Source organism: Tyto alba, unplaced genomic scaffold (assembly GCF_018691265.1).
Source record: "Tyto alba isolate M040663 unplaced genomic scaffold, T.alba_DEE_v4.0 Super-Scaffold_22, whole genome shotgun sequence".
Lineage (NCBI taxonomy): Eukaryota > Metazoa > Chordata > Aves > Strigiformes > Tytonidae > Tyto > Tyto alba.
In genome coordinates, this window is record NW_024881296.1 from 23,534,189 (window position 1) to 23,551,986 (window position 17,798).

At 39.2% G+C, this 17,798-nt stretch overlaps 2 protein-coding genes across 16 annotated transcripts in view; one reads left to right on the top strand and one right to left on the bottom strand.

Moving 5' to 3' along the window:
• The window catches only part of TIAM2 (TIAM Rac1 associated GEF 2), a 174,945-nt gene extending 160,557 nt beyond the window's left edge, over positions 1–14,388 (top strand). For all 10 annotated transcript variants that reach the window (XM_042795773.1, XM_042795771.1, XM_042795775.1 and 7 more), the window contains 12 exons: positions 735–911; positions 2,422–2,490; positions 2,865–2,990; positions 4,273–4,381; positions 4,998–5,177; positions 6,388–6,506; positions 7,681–7,789; positions 9,476–9,534; positions 10,377–10,482; positions 11,253–11,340; positions 11,669–11,823; positions 12,675–14,388. In XM_042795773.1, the coding sequence (XP_042651707.1) occupies positions 735–911; positions 2,422–2,490; positions 2,865–2,990; positions 4,273–4,381; positions 4,998–5,177; positions 6,388–6,506; positions 7,681–7,789; positions 9,476–9,534; positions 10,377–10,482; positions 11,253–11,340; positions 11,669–11,823; positions 12,675–13,312 (1,935 nt within the window). In that variant the 3' untranslated portion in view covers positions 13,313–14,388. The remainder of the gene's footprint in view (positions 1–734; positions 912–2,421; positions 2,491–2,864; positions 2,991–4,272; positions 4,382–4,997; positions 5,178–6,387; positions 6,507–7,680; positions 7,790–9,475; positions 9,535–10,376; positions 10,483–11,252; positions 11,341–11,668; positions 11,824–12,674) is intronic.
• Positions 13,837–17,798, bottom strand: part of TFB1M (transcription factor B1, mitochondrial) — a 30,044-nt gene continuing 26,082 nt past the window's right edge. For all 6 annotated transcript variants that reach the window (XM_042795777.1, XM_042795780.1, XM_042795781.1 and 3 more), the window contains exons 7-8: positions 16,825–16,952; positions 13,837–14,772 (exon numbers count right to left, since the gene is read on the bottom strand). In XM_042795777.1, coding sequence (XP_042651711.1) covers positions 14,511–14,772; positions 16,825–16,952 — 390 coding nt within the window. In that variant the 3' untranslated portion in view covers positions 13,837–14,510. The remainder of the gene's footprint in view (positions 14,773–16,824; positions 16,953–17,798) is intronic.

The window sequence follows — 17,798 nt, forward strand, 5'->3', positions numbered from 1 at the left end:
AACCATTTCACAGTATCAGAAGAATCTCTTTCTCTTCCATCTTTGCCTTATAAGACTAACTGTTGTTGTTCCATCTCCAATTCCTATCTTGCTTGAAAATTTTCTGGACTTTTTTGTGTTTATTGTTCTTCTAAAGAATGTTATAGATTTAGGTTTCCATTTGCTGTTTTTGAAAGCAAAAAATCTTGATATGTAGTTGTCTCCTTGGAGAGAAAGCATCTAAACATCTTGACAACCCAAGGCATTGGAATCTGAACCCTCAGCTCAAAGTCTCATTGTTTGAAAAACACATACAACATAATGTAGGTAGCAGATAACAAATAAAAGTTATTCTGGATCCTTAAAAGATCTTTATCTACTAATTCTTTCTATTTTGATGCAGTGATTGTTGAAAAATATGAGAGATGGAAAACAGTGTGATGGTAGTGTTGTAAGAACCAAGGTATATGATATATCTGAGTGCTCTCTCATCTTTTGCATCCAATGAGCTTGTATCTGAAGACTGAAAATAATTTACACTGGAAAATCACTAGAAAATTTCATTTCATTTTACTGCTGTGATCTGGGTCTGGTATAAATTGAAGTGGTTCAAAGCTCTCAGGATACATATTTGACAAAAATCAATGGCACACTCCCAAAGTTGGAACAAGAGTAAAATTTGATGAATTTAAAAATAATTGCAGTACAGCTTGTATTCTAAAACATCAGCGCTTATCTCTTTCTTCTCACTTAAGAGTGCAGAACAGATCAGTGCATTGTGCCGAAACTTCCAAGAAGTCCAGGCAAGTATGGAAGGACAGAAGGACAATCAGGATCCACCTCCACGGCCACTGGCTCGCCACCTTTCTGATGCAGACAGATTGAGGAAAGTCATCCAAGAACTTATGGACACTGAGAAGTCTTACGTCAAGGTAGAAAAAAAAAAAAAAAAAAAAATCTGGCTAGCTACAGCCTTGTTTTTGAGGCTGACCATGATTTGTAGATGGTCTTAACACCAGCCCTCTACAAGGGCTATAACCTAAAAGTCTGTTTGTTTAATTTGTTCCTGTTGTTTTCAAGAGGCTTGCTCCTGTAATAGAAGCTGTAGGATTTGATCTAGTAGCTTTAGTTCTAGTCAATTTGTATTTATATTGGAGAGTGGTAATTTGCGGGGAGTAGATACCTGCAATATGTTAACACAGGGGTTTTCCAGGGGATGTTTCCATAGTTTCCAAGATGAAGATAAATCCGGTAGAGGAACAGAATAGAGTCTCCTACAAATTAGAAAAAAAGTTTAAATGTGGAAAATAGTGCATAATGATTTATGAATCAGCAAAGCTAAAAGGCACAGCTCCAGTTGGTTGTAGCATCACACACATGTTATTTCTCCTCTGACTGATAAGTTCACAATTTGTTAGATGTATGTCTCTTCTTTTTATAAATCCCAAATTCATGTGATTGGATGCCAAAAGAAACATGGAAACACTGCTTTCATTGACCTTCAGCAAGAAGGAATCACCTACTTTACTGGATCTCAAAACACATATTAGAGATAGTGGTACTTGCTGCAATAATGTATATGGTAAAGAAGAGAAAATGCTTGCAGTCTGTTGTTAGTATGTCTACCAGTGCACTAATACAGCCATATTCTGTAAAGCTTGACAAAGCTTTACAGAACATGGACCCCCATGTGTGTCCAGCTGATGTTTGGCCTAGAGGAATCACTTGAACAGAGGCATGACCATGGAGGTCACTGACATGTGAAATTGTCCACTAGGCCAAATCCTGGCAGGTTACACATACTCACTATGGCATTCTCTGGGAGATGTTTGTTATTCCTTCTGCATAAGAATTTCTGCTGTGTCTCTTCTTCTCAGGGTTGGAGAGCCCTGCAGTGGGCCCCAGCCCTGCCATCATGCTTTAGTGGGGGATAGTAAGTCTTCAAAAGTGGCTCCAATTCTTTGAAGAAGTGACTGAAAAAGCCCCTAATCATGTCCCCTCCAACAACATAACTGAGCACATTAATACCTAATAGGATTTTAAATTGTTACGTGTCCTTCTGAATATTACTACTGACATTTAAATGAGTAGCTATTTATATGGTTTATCTAACATGCATGATTGAAGCATTTGATGCTGTTCACTTACATGGACTCTTTAGAAAGCCATCATCTGTAACATTTTCTCCTCATGCTATACTAAAATATAATTTGTTATAATCAAGCTGTAAATCCTTAAAGATGAAACAAAAACATTACACTGAAATCAATTTGCGTCTCATTTAACAATCACTTTAGTGCTAACAACACACAGGTGATTTTGTTACAGAAAATAAATCGTATCTCTAGCTCATTCCTGAAAATCACCCCTATTCTGCAGTTATCATGCACAGAACAATTTCAAACTGCCAGATAAAGAGTGAATGAGTTCTCTTTCTTGCAGGACTTGAGCTGCCTCTTCGAGCTCTACTTGGAGCCCCTTCAGAATGAAACTTTCCTTACCCAGGATGAGGTGAGGGAATAACTGAAAGATGTGCTTTTCATTCTTTGATGGGTTAAGACCTTGGCATTTGGGTTTTTCATTGCTGAGCGCACAACAGAAAAAGCAAACCTCGAACATAACAATAGGAGTTACATCAGTCAGTGCCTTTCTGTCTGGTGCGTCACTTCTTTTTTTAAATGCTAATTGTTCTTCTGACTTAACTCCTAATACATCTCTGCTTTTTGTAAGGGTTTTTTTATAAAACCCATTTGAAAAGTATTAACGAAGACGTTATTGTACTTTGCAACCTCTTTGTGTGTCACTTCTCCTTAGTGGACTGTTTTCGCAAGACCACTCTTAGGTGCATGGAGTGCTGTATTTCAATAGCCTGATGTTTTTTACAGATGGAATCCTTGTTTGGCAGTCTGCCAGAAATGCTGGATTTCCAGAAGGTGTTTCTGGAGACCCTTGAAGATGGAATATCTTCTTCCTCAGATTTTAATACACTGGAAACACCATCCCAGTTCCGGGTAAATATTTCATCATTTAATACTTTGTAGTGTGCCTGAAAATGTTTGTGAAAATCTAGCTTTAAAAACTCTTAAGTTTCATAGGGCTGTTTTTTTGCCTGAAGCTTTTCTTTGGGTTACAGACATCTATCCAGCAGTGAAAGATAAGTGCTGTTTTTCATGGTTTTACCACCTTCTTTCCCACGGCAGAAGATGCAACATGGAAGATGCAGAGTAGACTCTGAGTATACTATAAACTGGCAGCGCTTATGATGCAGAACTCCTTTGCAGAAAGGTTGTCACTGGGCTGAATTCTGCCCTGCCCTCCCTGCTGTGCCCAGTTCACCGGGCTACAGACTGGGAGCTTTTTCTGTTAAATGCCACATGAGTTAGTTGTGTTGTGAGGTCCAAGACGAGGGCCTACAAGGTGTAAATGTGTCCTCACTGTGCTGTCTCTCTCACGGTGGCACCACTCAGTACCTGCCCTGCCTGTAAGAAGCAGATTCCCTGGAGATGGAGTCACTGTCACAGGACCAGGCAAAACTGCTGGCAGGTCTCCTAGATGCTTGTGGCCTTTTGTGGAGCAAATACTGATTAAAAAGAGGGGAGAGGGCTGCTCTCTTCCACCTCCTTCTTCTCCTCCTCCCCCTCCTCCTCCCTCATTACTCCTCTTTCTTTGCTTTGGGAAGCATTTTTCTAAAAACATCTCCCTCCGTGATTCAGTCCCTCCCACATCTTCACAACCTCCCCTTCATCCAAGAGCATCAGAGGTGCCCTGTAATTACCACCTGCCTGAAAGAAGGAAAACAGTTGGAAAGCAATCCTCTCTGTTTGTTTTACAGTTCTTCTGGCTTTGGCACTTTTGTGCCTTGCTTCCTATTCCTCATGTTTTTTCCCAGCACAAGATACCCTGTTACATGTCTGATTTTTGTTCCTGTGCTGCCTGAAAGATACAGTAAGACAGAGCATCTGCAGTGGTGTTATCTGCACAAAGAGAATGGAGAAAATTTAGGCTTTGCTTAAATAGGCTGAACTCTATGCCCAGAGAAATACAGAAACATTCTGGAGCTACTACAAATAGTATATTCATTATTTTTGATTTTTTTATATACATATATATATATGAAATGCCTATAATTTTATATATAGAAAATATCCTACATTTTTATATATATATATATAAAATTTGCTATCTTTGTATACATATTGTAAATAATCACAACATTGAACCTCTGTGTTATGTGCCTGAACATTTATTTAGGATTCTAGTAATGAATTAATGTTTTGATTGTATTGATTTCAGAAATTGCTGTTTTCCCTTGGAGGCTCCTTCCTGTATTATGCTGACCACTTTAAACTGTACAGTGGCTTCTGCGCAAACCACATCAAAGTTCAGAAAGTTCTTGAGAGAGGTAATTTATTGTCTTCATTATTGTAATTCATATTGTAATTCAATTTGCATTAATTTAAACTGCACTAAACTGCTGTAACAAACCTCATCAACTTGCAGAGAATACTGGTAAAAAGCAAAGGCTAATTGGGTATCTTTCAATAGGCATAGCTAAGATTTGTGGTTCTGATGTAGAATGGTATAGAACTGAAGACGCAGAATTCCTTTTGTAACATCCAGGTAGTAGCATTAGTATCTACAGAAACATCTTCCACAAGTTTGTGCTGTCTGCAGATCCAGTTCATACTCCAAACAGAAGCAACAAATGGCTGAATAAGTTAGGAATCACTTCCTCTGCTATCACTTTATTAATTTGATGCAGAAGAAGCCTGCAGTACAGTGGAAAAATTACATGGAGGAGTAACGTTACCTTGATGTAACTGCTCTCTTAGCCCTTATGTATGTTATTTAATGCAGGAAATGATTATGAAATAAAATGTGTAAATTACTTGCTAAACCATCTATTGAAAAGAGTGAGGCTTTTGGTGCTGGTTACAAGTTGCAGTTCTGTGCTTTCAAAATAGTGTAGCTTCGGTGACTTCCATGTTCAATTGACCAACGCTTTTACTTACATCTAGCCAAAACGGATAGTGCCTTTAAGGCCTTTTTGGACGCTCGAAATCCCACAAAGCAACACTCTTCTACGCTGGAGTCGTATCTCATAAAGCCTGTTCAAAGAGTGCTGAAATATCCTCTGCTTTTAAAAGAGCTGGTGTCTCTGACAGATAATGAGAGTGAGGAGCACTATCATTTGACAGGTAACTTCTTCCTTTCTTCTACAGGAATGAATATGAGTTAAGCTTTATTTCCAGCCCTTTCTGAAGATACAGGTAGCCATTTTGGTAGATGTCACAGAATTCATCAAAACCTAGAATTTCCTCTCCTTAAAAATAATGAGTAGGTTTTTTGTGCTTTTAGCAAAAAGTCCTATGTCCAAGTCTCTTTGGGAAGTAGGTATGCCCAGGATTTGCCATGAAAAATAGTTACTGGGGTCTTTCTCCTCAATTTTTTTTCACCCCCCCCCCCCACCCCACTTGGGAAACACTGACCAAAGCTCCATCTTGTGGTGGTTATTCAGTTCTTGAAATGTGTCAAAATTTATCAATGCTACAGAAGGAAATTTTAGTTGTTTGAGGTTTGGCTGTGACTCTTGCTTGTGTAGACGAGCTCTGTGTCAACGCTTTGCAGTCTTCCCACATAAAAAGCCTTGTCTGTCTAATATATATATTAGAGTTGATTGCTTTTCTAGGCTCACATGCTTTGGACTTCACCCTGGCAAATTTCAGTTTAAGTCTGTCAGTACCTGGTAGATGAAAGTCTAGAGATCTATTTTATGGATTGATTGTCATTTTAACAAAACAGATTCAGGCAAAATACAGTGTCAGCAAAAAGTCATGAGGCTGTTACTGACTTAAAAGGGAGCTTCTAACACGGTTCCCTTGCCCTTACAACCAAGCTGGGGGTGACTTACTTGCAGGTCAGGATGGATGCCAAACTTCTAAAAGGTTGCACCATTAAGAGCTGGCAGGAATGGAGAAACTAAGTGCCCTTCTCCAACTCCTTTCTGAATTAACACAAAAGTCAAATGAAATCTAGTGTCATTCTTGCTTAGAAGGCAAAATGTAAGCAAAACCTGGCCACCAGTACTTAATTTCATGGATACAATCCATGACGAACTTGTACAACATAGCACTGTATTTCTTTGTCTAGTCTGTGGTGAGCCAAATGCAATTTGTTTCTATTAAAGCTCATCAGATGACTTACCCTAGTATGGGTGTAGATTACTCTAGAGATCCTAGTGGTCCTAGATATACAAGATGTAAAATCTAACCGTGTTTACTATCATGTTGATAGGAATATTCATATATTTGGGGGCTCTTCACTGGAATAGTTACTGCAGCCTTTTCAGGCACTTAAGACACCAGACGAGCATTACATAGCTGTCTATGAAATTTTTAAACCTTATAGAAGCGCTGAAGGCAATGGAAAAAGTAGCAAGTCACATCAATGAGATGCAGAAGATCTATGAAGACTACGGCACTGTATTTGACCAACTGGTTGCAGATCAGAGTGGAACAGAGAAAGAGGTAAGAGAAAGAACATGTTTATTCACTCCTGAAGCATTATCCCGCTTGCCACTGGGTGTTTTATCTCTTCCTAAGGTAGTTTTTGGAACTTACTTGTGCTGGGCTTCCTCCATTCTCCTTTAATATTTTGACTTCTGTTACATATCTGCCTGTCAAGTTTCTTTTTGTCAGTAGGTTACAGTAAAATTTTCAGACAGTTGCCAGAGCTGCCTTCTGGACTGACAGGTATTGTAAAGAGGAGTAGACAATTCTCGGTAGGAAAAATCCTCCTCTTCTCAAATGTTGCAGAGATTTTCCATGCCCCGAGGCATTTTGATTTTATGCTATAGAGTTCTTAAGTTCTTAAGATATTTTTTCACCCGTATAAATGAAAATGGCAATTTGAAGGCTTTCACATTAAGGTCTGCTATTCTCATTCTCTACACTTCCAGCTCTGAGGCATCCACTGGTATTTGTCAGAGCAAAAACCATTAGGTGAAACAAACTGTGTGCGCATATCTCTCAGAACTGGGGTAGCAAGGTCTCTACTTAGCTATTTACATCAAATGATTACTACGCAGATCAAATCCGTAAAGGTGAAGTTCAGATGGGTGAGATACCAGCTTAGTTGTTTTATTTTCTCCTAGTAGAAGCCTGATCACCACTGTGGGCTACCTGATTTTCCCATCTTTTATGGGGAAACAAAACTTGACAGCCTGGGAGATTCTTCACAGTGTTATGTTGTGTCCCACAAAAGAAAGAAGTCTCAGAGAACAAGACCTTCATTAATTCTGCCATTGGCAGTGTCATTAATACTAATTACTTTATAGAAATTAAAGATACTTACAGCTAATAAATCAGCCAGTTCACAACTGGCTATATGTAAGTGACAGATGATCAGACCAACTTAATACTCTTCGAAGTTATTAATAATAAGAACTTCTCTCCAGCTTCCATAACTTAGGGGCTATTGCTTTTTATAGCTGTTACCTATTTTAAAAGGGGTTACTCACACTTTTGCTGCTGTAGTGTGTATCTCTCTGCCTTTCTATCTGTACATAGGGTAAATACAGAAAACATAGATCCTAGAAGTTATTGATCTGTACTCGTTAATGATTTACATATGTGGATCGCAGCCCTGATGTGTACATTTATACTATCTAGTTATATTATCCACTGTTATAATTTAATACAGGTGACAGAGCTTTCAATGGGAGAACTTCTGATGCATTCTACAGTTTCCTGGCTGAATCCCTTCCCATCGCTGGGCAAAGCAAGAAAAGACCTTGAACTTACAGTGTTTGGTAAGTATCTTCCCTAATGACTCTCTGCTCTTTCCAATCTAAAGATTACCACATTAAAACTCCTCACAAGATGAAAGCCACCATCTCCTTTCCCTGGAGCCATGTGATATCTAGGGTAGACTTATATCTGAAAAAATACGTAGTCGTATTTCCTAATATGAGAAAAGTTTCCATTTGTTTGTTTGCTGTTGCTGCTTGCTCTGTCCGCCAGCCTCAGCTGCCTATAGGTAAACTATGGAAATCAGTGATTTTCAAAAGGCAATATTCTCTTTAGAACAATCCGCTAAACCAAGCTTTCAAAGGAGGCTGGTAGGAAAATCATGATTTATTCTACTCTTGTGAATTCAAGCTAATTTTTGCTTTACAGCTACTGCATCAAAATCCCCATCCAGAGTATTTTAACCTGAAAAATGGAAGTGTTAGCATACAAACAAGAGTTTTATTTACTAGTATATATATGATTAATCATTTAATGATTACCTAGGTAATTAAATCTTCCAGTGAAGCATCTTGGGTAATTGTCCATTTCTTTAAAACAATATTTCTTTAAGATGTCATTGGATAAGTACGTGCAGAACCACTCCAGGTTGACAAGTTTCTCTTTCTCGGGGTTCTCGTGCACTCCTTCCCTGGGAAGCATGACAGGTTAGGGGGGGGGGATGCTTCTAAGAGAAGAACAAAGAGGAACAACCTGCCAGGTTCCTTGGATGAGCTTCTCGGTGATCCATGCATGCCAGACACTTCCCAGCAGGACACATATCAATGAAAGGAGTCTGGCCTGATGCTTAGCTCAGACTGCTCATCTGCCACTTGGGAAACTGAATTGTATTCTCACTTCAGACCCTATGTGGGCAGCTTAGAAAATGCACCTAATATGTGGAACTGCAGGCAACTGCCAAGCTCAGGGGTTAATGCAGTGCTTGCGATGGCCACATCCCAGCTTCACGTCAGGATGAGACTCAACTGCATACCAGTGCCCCTCTCTCCTACTCTGCTAGAAGGAAACACGGATGCAGGAGCAAGGACAGAGCTATGCTGCCCTAGAGTCCCATCTGGGATTCAGAACTGCTCTGTAGAGCCATCCCCTGGTTCACCTGCAGCTTCAATGCCCCGTGTTTCTATTCCTTCTTACAGATGAGAGAGGACATGTCCCTGTCTCCCTGGAGGCTGAAAGATTAGGTAACTCCAGTCGGATGTTGTGGAAGCCAGAGAATTCCTGCAGGTGGAACAGTAGGAATTAAGATATTTGAGTTTCCAGCTAAACAAGTGCTGAACTGCGGGAAGAACAGACTTAGCGTCCTTTTTCACAGCACACTCTTGCTATAGGCCCTTCACCTACACCGATTACAAAAAGCAAATCTGAACCTTTACACGTAACCTACATCTGCTGTATTTATTTATGTGAAGACTTACATGAGACAGGTTGCTGGTAGTTTCAGAATAAACGTACAGAATGGCTTCATCCTAAACATTCAGAACAAAATATGGGGAAAAAATACTGCCATTGCATGAATAAGCGTAGAATGAAAAACCCAGTTGTCATCTTGATACAGGGCAGGTGCTTTTCAAATCAGTTTGCTTATCTCATCTTTCACATTCCCATGAAAACAATAATCAGCTTCTCCAAGATAATATTTTCATTGAATATTACACCTGTAATTAACAGTTTTCCTTCTTCTTTTGTAGTTTTTAAGAGGGCTGTAATACTGGTGTATAAGGAGAACTACAAACTGAAAAAGAAAATGGTAAGTGTGGTATTAGTGGAGGTGGTGGGTGTTTACACACAGGATCCTACTGCAGCATGAGATGGACCATACCGGTGAAGGGGGAGTGACTGCAGTGGAATACCAGCTTCCCTCGCTGGGCTGGAATTCCAGCTATCACAGCTCAAACAAGTGCTCAGTATCTGTGTAGCAGTTAATGGTTTTTGTTATTTAGTAAGCAGAGGCATCTTCTCTGTGTGAACCCCAATGCTAGTTCTGTCAGGTGGAATATGAAACGTTGCCATGTAGGAATCATTAATTCTTGCAGATGGTGTTTACGATGGCCTACCTTAACACAGCATGTAGGTTAAAGACCTGTTGACAGACCCTTGATCACCCTGGAAGGAAAGGAGAAGGGGCATTCTAAACATAACTTCCTCTGGTCCCATTATACAAAACCTGAATGCTGATGTCAAGTAGCAAGTTGTACATCTGGAGTACCAGTGGTGAAGGACTGCACCATGCTTAATACAACAGATGGAGGAGCTATATATTAGCAGCAGCATATACACGATTAATGTATTCTGCTAATCAACAGTCTATGGGTTTCTTCATGGGAAGCTTGTTCCCTAGTAGTACTTATATGCAAAGTATTATTTTTATCCATTAAGAACAAGTGCTTTTAAAAGTTGAAGCAATTACAAATTCCAAAGGTTGTGTCTATCACCATTTCAACTACATTTACAGACACATATTAGCATACTGAAGGGAGACTAATGAATTTAGTTTCTCTTCAGACGCAGGTCTTTTCAGAGTAACACAAAAAAACCCACTTTTTTTATTTTTATTTCTTAGAAATATCCTTGTTTTTTGTCTTTCTGCAGCCCACTAATGTTCGTGCTGCACATAATTACGGTGACTTGGATCCATTTAAATTTCGTTGGCTGATTCCTTTATCTGCTCTTCAGGTTCGACTGGGGAACACAGCAGGTAATTCCCTCGCAGTGAATACTTTAGGATTGAACGTTCTTCTGGGATTCTGTAATACTGTTTCTTCCGTATGTCTTTCCAGAGCCTCTGGAAACAGGCAGGTGTAGAGAAAATAATACCTACTGTTGCCTCTACACTCAGGGGGTACAGGCTTGATACATTAACGGACTTTCTTCATTTGATATGTTGGCTTCTTCTGTGACTTCAGGTAGTTGCAACATGGTGTGAAGGAATGACAGAATAGAAATCCCCAATGAAAAGATACCATGAACAGGAAGGTGATTCAACATGGTTGGCGTCCTGGTGATGCCCTTACGCTGTGTGTGCACCAACCCTGGTGTTTTTCCAAATGTGGGAAAGCTGACTGTGTAATTTGTGGTAGTAGAGGGCTGTGGTTTTATTTTCCCTTTGGGTTGATCTTTACGATCCTATTCAGGTTTGTATATTCTGTGAAGTGTCACTAGGTGTTTAGAGCAAATAAAGGCTTTGTGCACCTGGGAGAAGGCCTTTTAAGGCTGGGAGGCAGTGAGAAGCAAGAAGAATGGGGAAAGCAACTCTCCAAGAGAGAAGTCTTCAAAGGCAGCACTAGGCTGCTGCAACCAGAGAGTTCAGGGGACCTTCCTTTGGGTTCCATCTCGGGTGACATCTGTGGATCTACCCATGGCTATGCTAACAGTGCCTTCAGGAGTGGAGGGAGCTTTACAGTGGTCTTTCTAATGCTGAAGATTTTGTGAGGTATATACAAAAATAACGTTTCCTTCTATGCACAGGAACAGAGAACAGCTCTATCTGGGAACTGATTCACACAAAGTCAGAACTAGAAGGCAGGCCAGAAACAATTTTTCAGTTGTGCAGCAGGTAAGCTTTCCATGGAGGTTGTATTTGACAAATCAGATTAATGGAATTAAAAAAATAAAAACTTTCCCCTGCGTGACCTTTGCATCAGCACTTCTAGTGCAGTTCTCACTCTATGAATCCAGGCACTATGCCAGTGTTTAACTGCATAAAGTATAATAATAACACATAAAGATGTTAGCTGCAAAACCACTACTAAAGCAAGCTACTGAAGAAAAATCACTGCATTAAAGCACATCAGCAGAAAGAAGGCAGGCAGATTTAATCCCGATAATGTCTAACTTTAGAGGGGAAAGTTAGGTTATCTGTTTTCTTAAACTTTCTTAAACAGTGACTGTGAGAACAAGACTAACATTGTCAAGGTGATCCGCTCTATTTTGCGTGAGAACTTCAGACGTCACATAAAATGTGAACTACCACTGGAGAAAACATGTAAAGATCGGCTTGTCCCACTCAAGAACCGTGTACCTGCAACAGCCAAACTGGGTAAGAAACATGTCAAAGTCAAAAAATGAAGTCTGGACTCCAGCACTGGCAGGTTTGCAACTATTACCAGGACTGTAGTGTGTCACATGCCAGACCCACAAATCCCGTTTTGTTTTTGTTCTGGGGAGGTGGTAGAGTTTCTCCACAACTCAGTGCATGACAAGGGCTAGAGGAGATATGCAAGCTTCCCATCCCACCCCCCCCCAGTGATGTGTCATTAGCTCTCAAGGGAAGACATAATAAGACCCAAATTAATTTTGCCGGGAAGAAACAGGCTCCCTTTGGCATGCAGTATTAGTGTTTTTTTCCTCTGGGTTCCCTCCAGTAACTCAGCCCTAATAACATTTAACACGGAAACAATTGGCAAAAGGCAGGGGTCTTGCTTCTTTCAATGCACTAAATCTGCATCCCAGCAGATACCCTAATTAAGTACAAGCTTCAGACATTTTAGTTAAATGAGTAGTATTTCTCCATCTGATCAGTTGCCTGTAAAATCCCCTTAACATCACGGGACCTGGGACAGTTCAACTTTTGCCCACAAGCTGGCCTTCCAGTGCTTGAGGTGCCTGAATCAGTCTGGATTTCCTGCAGATGTGTGTAAATCATTAGTACAATTTTTGGAGGATGTTGTATATATTACATATGAAGGCAAGCATATAGCCCTGGGGTAGGTGGCATGAAAACTCTGACATGGGATTGCACTGTCCGTACCAGAATGCTGGCACATCTGACCTGGGATGATTGTCAAATGAGACTACGTACACTGTAATTATAAGTGGGCTATTGCGACAAACAGTATAACCAGCTGATGTTTTGCTGAAAAAATAAACCCGTCTTTTTCCTCTGCACAGCTTCCACGAGGTCCTTGAAGCTACTGAAGAGCTCATCCAGTAGTGAGTGGAACGGTGACTCGGGGAAGGGCACCTTCCAGGACTCCGATGAGTGCAGCCTGAGCAGCAGTACGCAGAGCAGCAGCTGCCACACCACCGAGAGCATACAGGAGCCCAAAAATTCATCTCCCGATAAACACGTACAGAGCTGTGCCTCTGACTTCTCCAACGTTCTTGTCAAAGAATCTGATATTCTCAGTGATGATGATGATGATGACTATCAGAGCCTGAAGAAGGGCAGCCCTACGAAAGACATTGAAATACAGTTCCAGCGGCTGAAGATTTCCGAGGAACCGAGTACTGACTCTGAACGGGATCAGGCTCCTGAAAATGAGGAAGGAGATAGCTTCGAGACAGACCATCCAAAGCTGGTGCGTGGCCATTTCTGCCCAGTGAAGAGAAAAGTAAACAGCACAAAGCGTAACAGAGGAACTCTAATGGCAATGCAAGAATGTCACCAGTCCCTTGACAGTCGCTCTGATGCTGCAAACCTGGATCTGAACTCTATTTTAGAGAGAGAATTTAGCGTACAGAGTTTAACATCTGTAGTTAATGAGGACTGTTTTTATGAAGCTGTGGAGAGGCATGGAAAATCCTAGCTTTCTAAGCACTATATTTAAAATATGCATTTGAAGTCCACATAAAATTCAACAAACTTATTTTGCTTTAAAACTAGTAAATTCATGGAAGCTGCAGGAAAACTACTATCTGATTTTGTGCACTAATACATTTTTTCCACAAAAACAGCTGTAAAGGATTCTTAAGTTATTTTAATTTATTGTGGAACAAAAATACATTAAGTTGGCCAAGGTCTGTAAATTAGTTCATCCCTTTCAAGCAGTTATTAAGAGGATGTAGTGTTATTGGGGAGGGGAATGATGGCCTTGTTAGTATTTTAAGTAATGTGGAACAGGTGCTAGTGAGTAGCATTGCAAAATGAATTTTTCAATACCTTGGGCATTTTATTTCTTTGGTTTTCATTTTTGCTTTATTTAAAGCAGAATTAAGTTATTTTAATGTGTTTTAGTGCACAATAGTGCAGAAATTTCATTTTTGTAAGTTTCAAGATGCTGTTTATACTTTATACATATGTGTAAATATAAAAACAAAGCTTGGCCTGTAATCTTTTATGTCATTGTATTTTTTATTTTCTCTACCAGCCTGTACAGTAAAAGACAAATAAGTATTAGCCCTGTTTTCTTTTTATCATGCTGCTTTTCTCTAGTTGGAGCTTTAAATCCCAAATTCTTTGCGTTTGCATAAATGAGAGTATTAGCAGACCTTGAGGCAATCTGTGCACTTTATCCTCCTTTAAGCCAGTCACCCGAGTATATTTATACTAGAGTTCTGGCTTTTGTTTTTTAAATTACTCTGCACAGTAGGATGTTCCAGGATAAAAAGAGCACAAAAACCCAGACACCGTCTTACATGCTGAAGTATGAAAAACATTTTTTCTTACGTTTCAATAATGCACTTTCAGTCATACAAAACAATTATTTCAGAAATATCCCAACTTAATTACATATCTCACACCATACCTTGTTCTTGGTATGTGTTCTAGCCATTCCTGTGAAGTAAAGAGAACCTCCAGAGACCTTGTAACTGGACTGTCTTTTCACTTTTGTCTTCAGCTGAATGGTATGAATAAATAAAATGGGAAATCCCTCTCTCTCCACCACTTTCTCAAAAGTAGTTCTTCCATACCTGTACAGATGGAGGAATATATAAACCTCTTACTGAATCAACACCTCTAGATCAAGGAGTTAAAACTAATAAAAAAAAATCGGTCTGCTGCAATTACAGCTGATTTTCCTGTTCAGACTGTTCAGGCTGACTGGTATTTTTAAGTAAGTTCCCCATCTTCTTCTTTAGCCTTAGTTCTTCTCTGTAATTGTACACAAAAAGGCTTGGGTCTTCATCACACATTTTCCTGTATGTATTGCACAGATTTCTAAACTGTGACATGGAGAGCTGAAAAGGACGCAGAGTTGGATCAACATTTGCTGTCATCATCAGCTGTTCTGTTCTTTTCAAACGTCCACTTTCAGGAAACAAGGTCCTAAAAGGTGTGGGAAGAAGGCAAATTCAAACAATTCAGCCAGACAATTCAGTTTCCCTACTGAATAACAGGATCCTCTTGGGAATTCACGTAATACAGGTTTACTATTAAGTATATCAATAGTTTAGCTCTGGCACTCTTAATATAGCTCATTATCTAAGCAAATGGAAACATACATATTTACTCTGTGGCCAGATGCATTAGCACCTCCCAAGTTCCCTAAATTTTAATGAGACCTAAAAACGCTGTGCATCTAATACAGTAGCACCCCCACAGCCTCAGCTGTGTTTTGCAGGAGTCAGAAGGCTTTGTATAAGCAAGTGATAGTTGGCTCTTGGTGGGCAGACAGAATACAAAGTTAAGAAAAGGTTTAAAATAACAAGAGGAGGGAACTTCTGGGAACAACATGGTTTAAAGTATGTGTTACTTCAGGCTTTGGTCAAAAATGTCCCCATTAGTTCAGCATCTAGGTCAGGAAAGTTAAAATGGATCCTTAACCTTGAATCCATATTTTTATATCCCTCCTTAAGTTATTCTCTCCTTTGATTTGGTAGTTAGAAGATGTACCTGGAGCCAAAAATGTTTAATCACCTTCTATATACAGACTGTGAACCACCTTATAAATGTCCATGAACAGCAACTGAAACTACAATATTTTTCTTCATGGACCTAATAGCTTAATCTTATATGCCATGTCTTTCAGCTCTCAGAATTTACAAACAAATGTAAACTGATTCTATTACCTTGTTTTTATATAATAGACCAAAATTTGCTATTTTTTTTCAGATCACCTAAAGAATAAGAGGATTTTATTTCTCAGCCTCACACTGGGGCTAAAGTATGATAAGCTGCTAGGGGATATGTGACTTCCAAAAGTTCAGGATTCCCCCTCCTTGTCTCAAAAGAATGTAGAGGATTTGTTAAGCAATTTGAGATTAGACAACAGTTGAGGCTTTTTTTAAACTTTGGCAAAAATATTCTGCATATATGCTGACTACACACGCCTTCTGCTTACATTGTCAACTGAAACCATTCTGTCACACAAAAAACCCACTACCACCCTGTAAATCAAATACAAATCAATCTAGAGTTCGGATACCTCTTTTTCTAACCACCTCCAAATGCATACTCAAACTTTAACACAGTTTAGATCTGATGTCTGCATACCAGCCATCAATGGCATTCACTGCCTCAAAGAAAAAAAACAAAGCAAAACTAGAGGCAAAATTCTATGTTCACCTTTAAAACAGTGACATAAAAGGTTTGTAGGTCAGTAAAGCAGCATTCACCATCACTCCAGACTGCATCAGGGCCAAAACAATGCCCAGCAAAATTCAGCTAGCCCAAGCTGCAGCAGCATGCCTCTAGTCCTAACAGAAGCTCTGTCACACACTCTACACTGCTGAATGCTGGGTTTTTCCCATACCGGGTCAGACCCGTGGCTATGCTGGAGTTTTAACAGGATCCCTGGCAAACAGACTGCAGGTTTCTCACAGAACCTGGTAAATTCCCTCAGTAAGACATGGGGATTTTTAAAGAGTCAGTAAGAACTCCATACAAGGGCAAGCACAGAAACAAGAATTTGACCTTTTGACATTATAACCCCAAATAAGTAAAATTTCCCACAGATGACGTCCTCCCTTCCTCCCACTGCCATCTTTGGTTCTGAATTTTGATACTTTAATTTTTTTAACTCAACCAACAAATGCTGCAGCTTTTGTGGTTGGTGGGTTTTTTTTGTTTCTGTGACATACAAACTGTTGTCAAGATCACCAATTTATCCCAGTAATTTTAACAACTTCAACCGCACTAACAAAAATGCACAGTAATTATTGTATAATTACAGCAGAAAGAGATTCATCTCATACTTTAGTCTCCAGAAATCATTCTGAAATGGAAAGATTTGATGAACACAAATTCTGACTTGATGATAACAAATTTAAAATGGGAGGAATAAAATCAAATGCATAGCTACAACTGTATCTCAGCTGATTTAGTAGCTGACATATTTACAAAAACATAATCTGAGATTTTTTCATTAAAGATCCTTACGCAATTCCACGGAAGCAGTATTTTCTTCTAAACTGAAAAACACTTTGAACCACTTTTTCTACTAGCTTGAATGGCTGCTCTATCTTTGGTTGAACCAATGGAGTGAAATGCACCACAGCCACATCCACCTATACGGAAGAGAAAGATAAATTTGAGTAGATATATTCCTCTGAGACACATTATTTCAAAGTTAACCAGCTAGACATCAGGAAACAGGCAGAACATAGGAAGACATTATTGTGACAGGTAACATAGCTGTGCAGTGACTAATGTCATAGTATTTGAATATAAGGATTTAGCTTAACTTTCAAGGCCCTACAGATTTTTAGTCTTAGTTGTCCATATTTCCAATTAGCTCATATTCCATTAGCACTTAGTACTTTTTTCCCCATGGCACTTCCTCCATCTAGAACAACTTCCATGTAATCTGAAAGTAATTAGCACTTCTTTCTTCAGATCCCTCCACAAGACAATTCTGACATGATACACAAATTAAACAATATTTGATATACAGGCTGAAGGGCAGCTGGAGAAAATTGGTATTATAATTAGAAATCAAACCCATTCCCTATATGTTTTCTGTTGCTCTAGGGCTTTTCTAAAATCTAAGACAAGGAATTACTTTTCAACATACTAAGATTTAAAAATCCTAGTCTATTTAAAGGAATGGTAGGTAGAAATTAGTTTGCATTCAGTTTATGTGACCATACAACTCTGTATTTACACTGTATCACAGTTCATCCAAATCATATTTGAATGACTCTACAGAGGTTTTTTTTCAAACTTCTTTTATTTTATAGTTCTAAAATCAGCTTGGTTCACAGAAAGGTCACTTTCCCTGTGTCTGAAAACAGAATGAAATAATATCCTCCCTTCAATGTATACATCTATACATATAAAACCCACAAAATATGTCATATAATTATAGAGATACTGTATTGTACAGAAATGCCCTAAATTCAGACTCCCATATT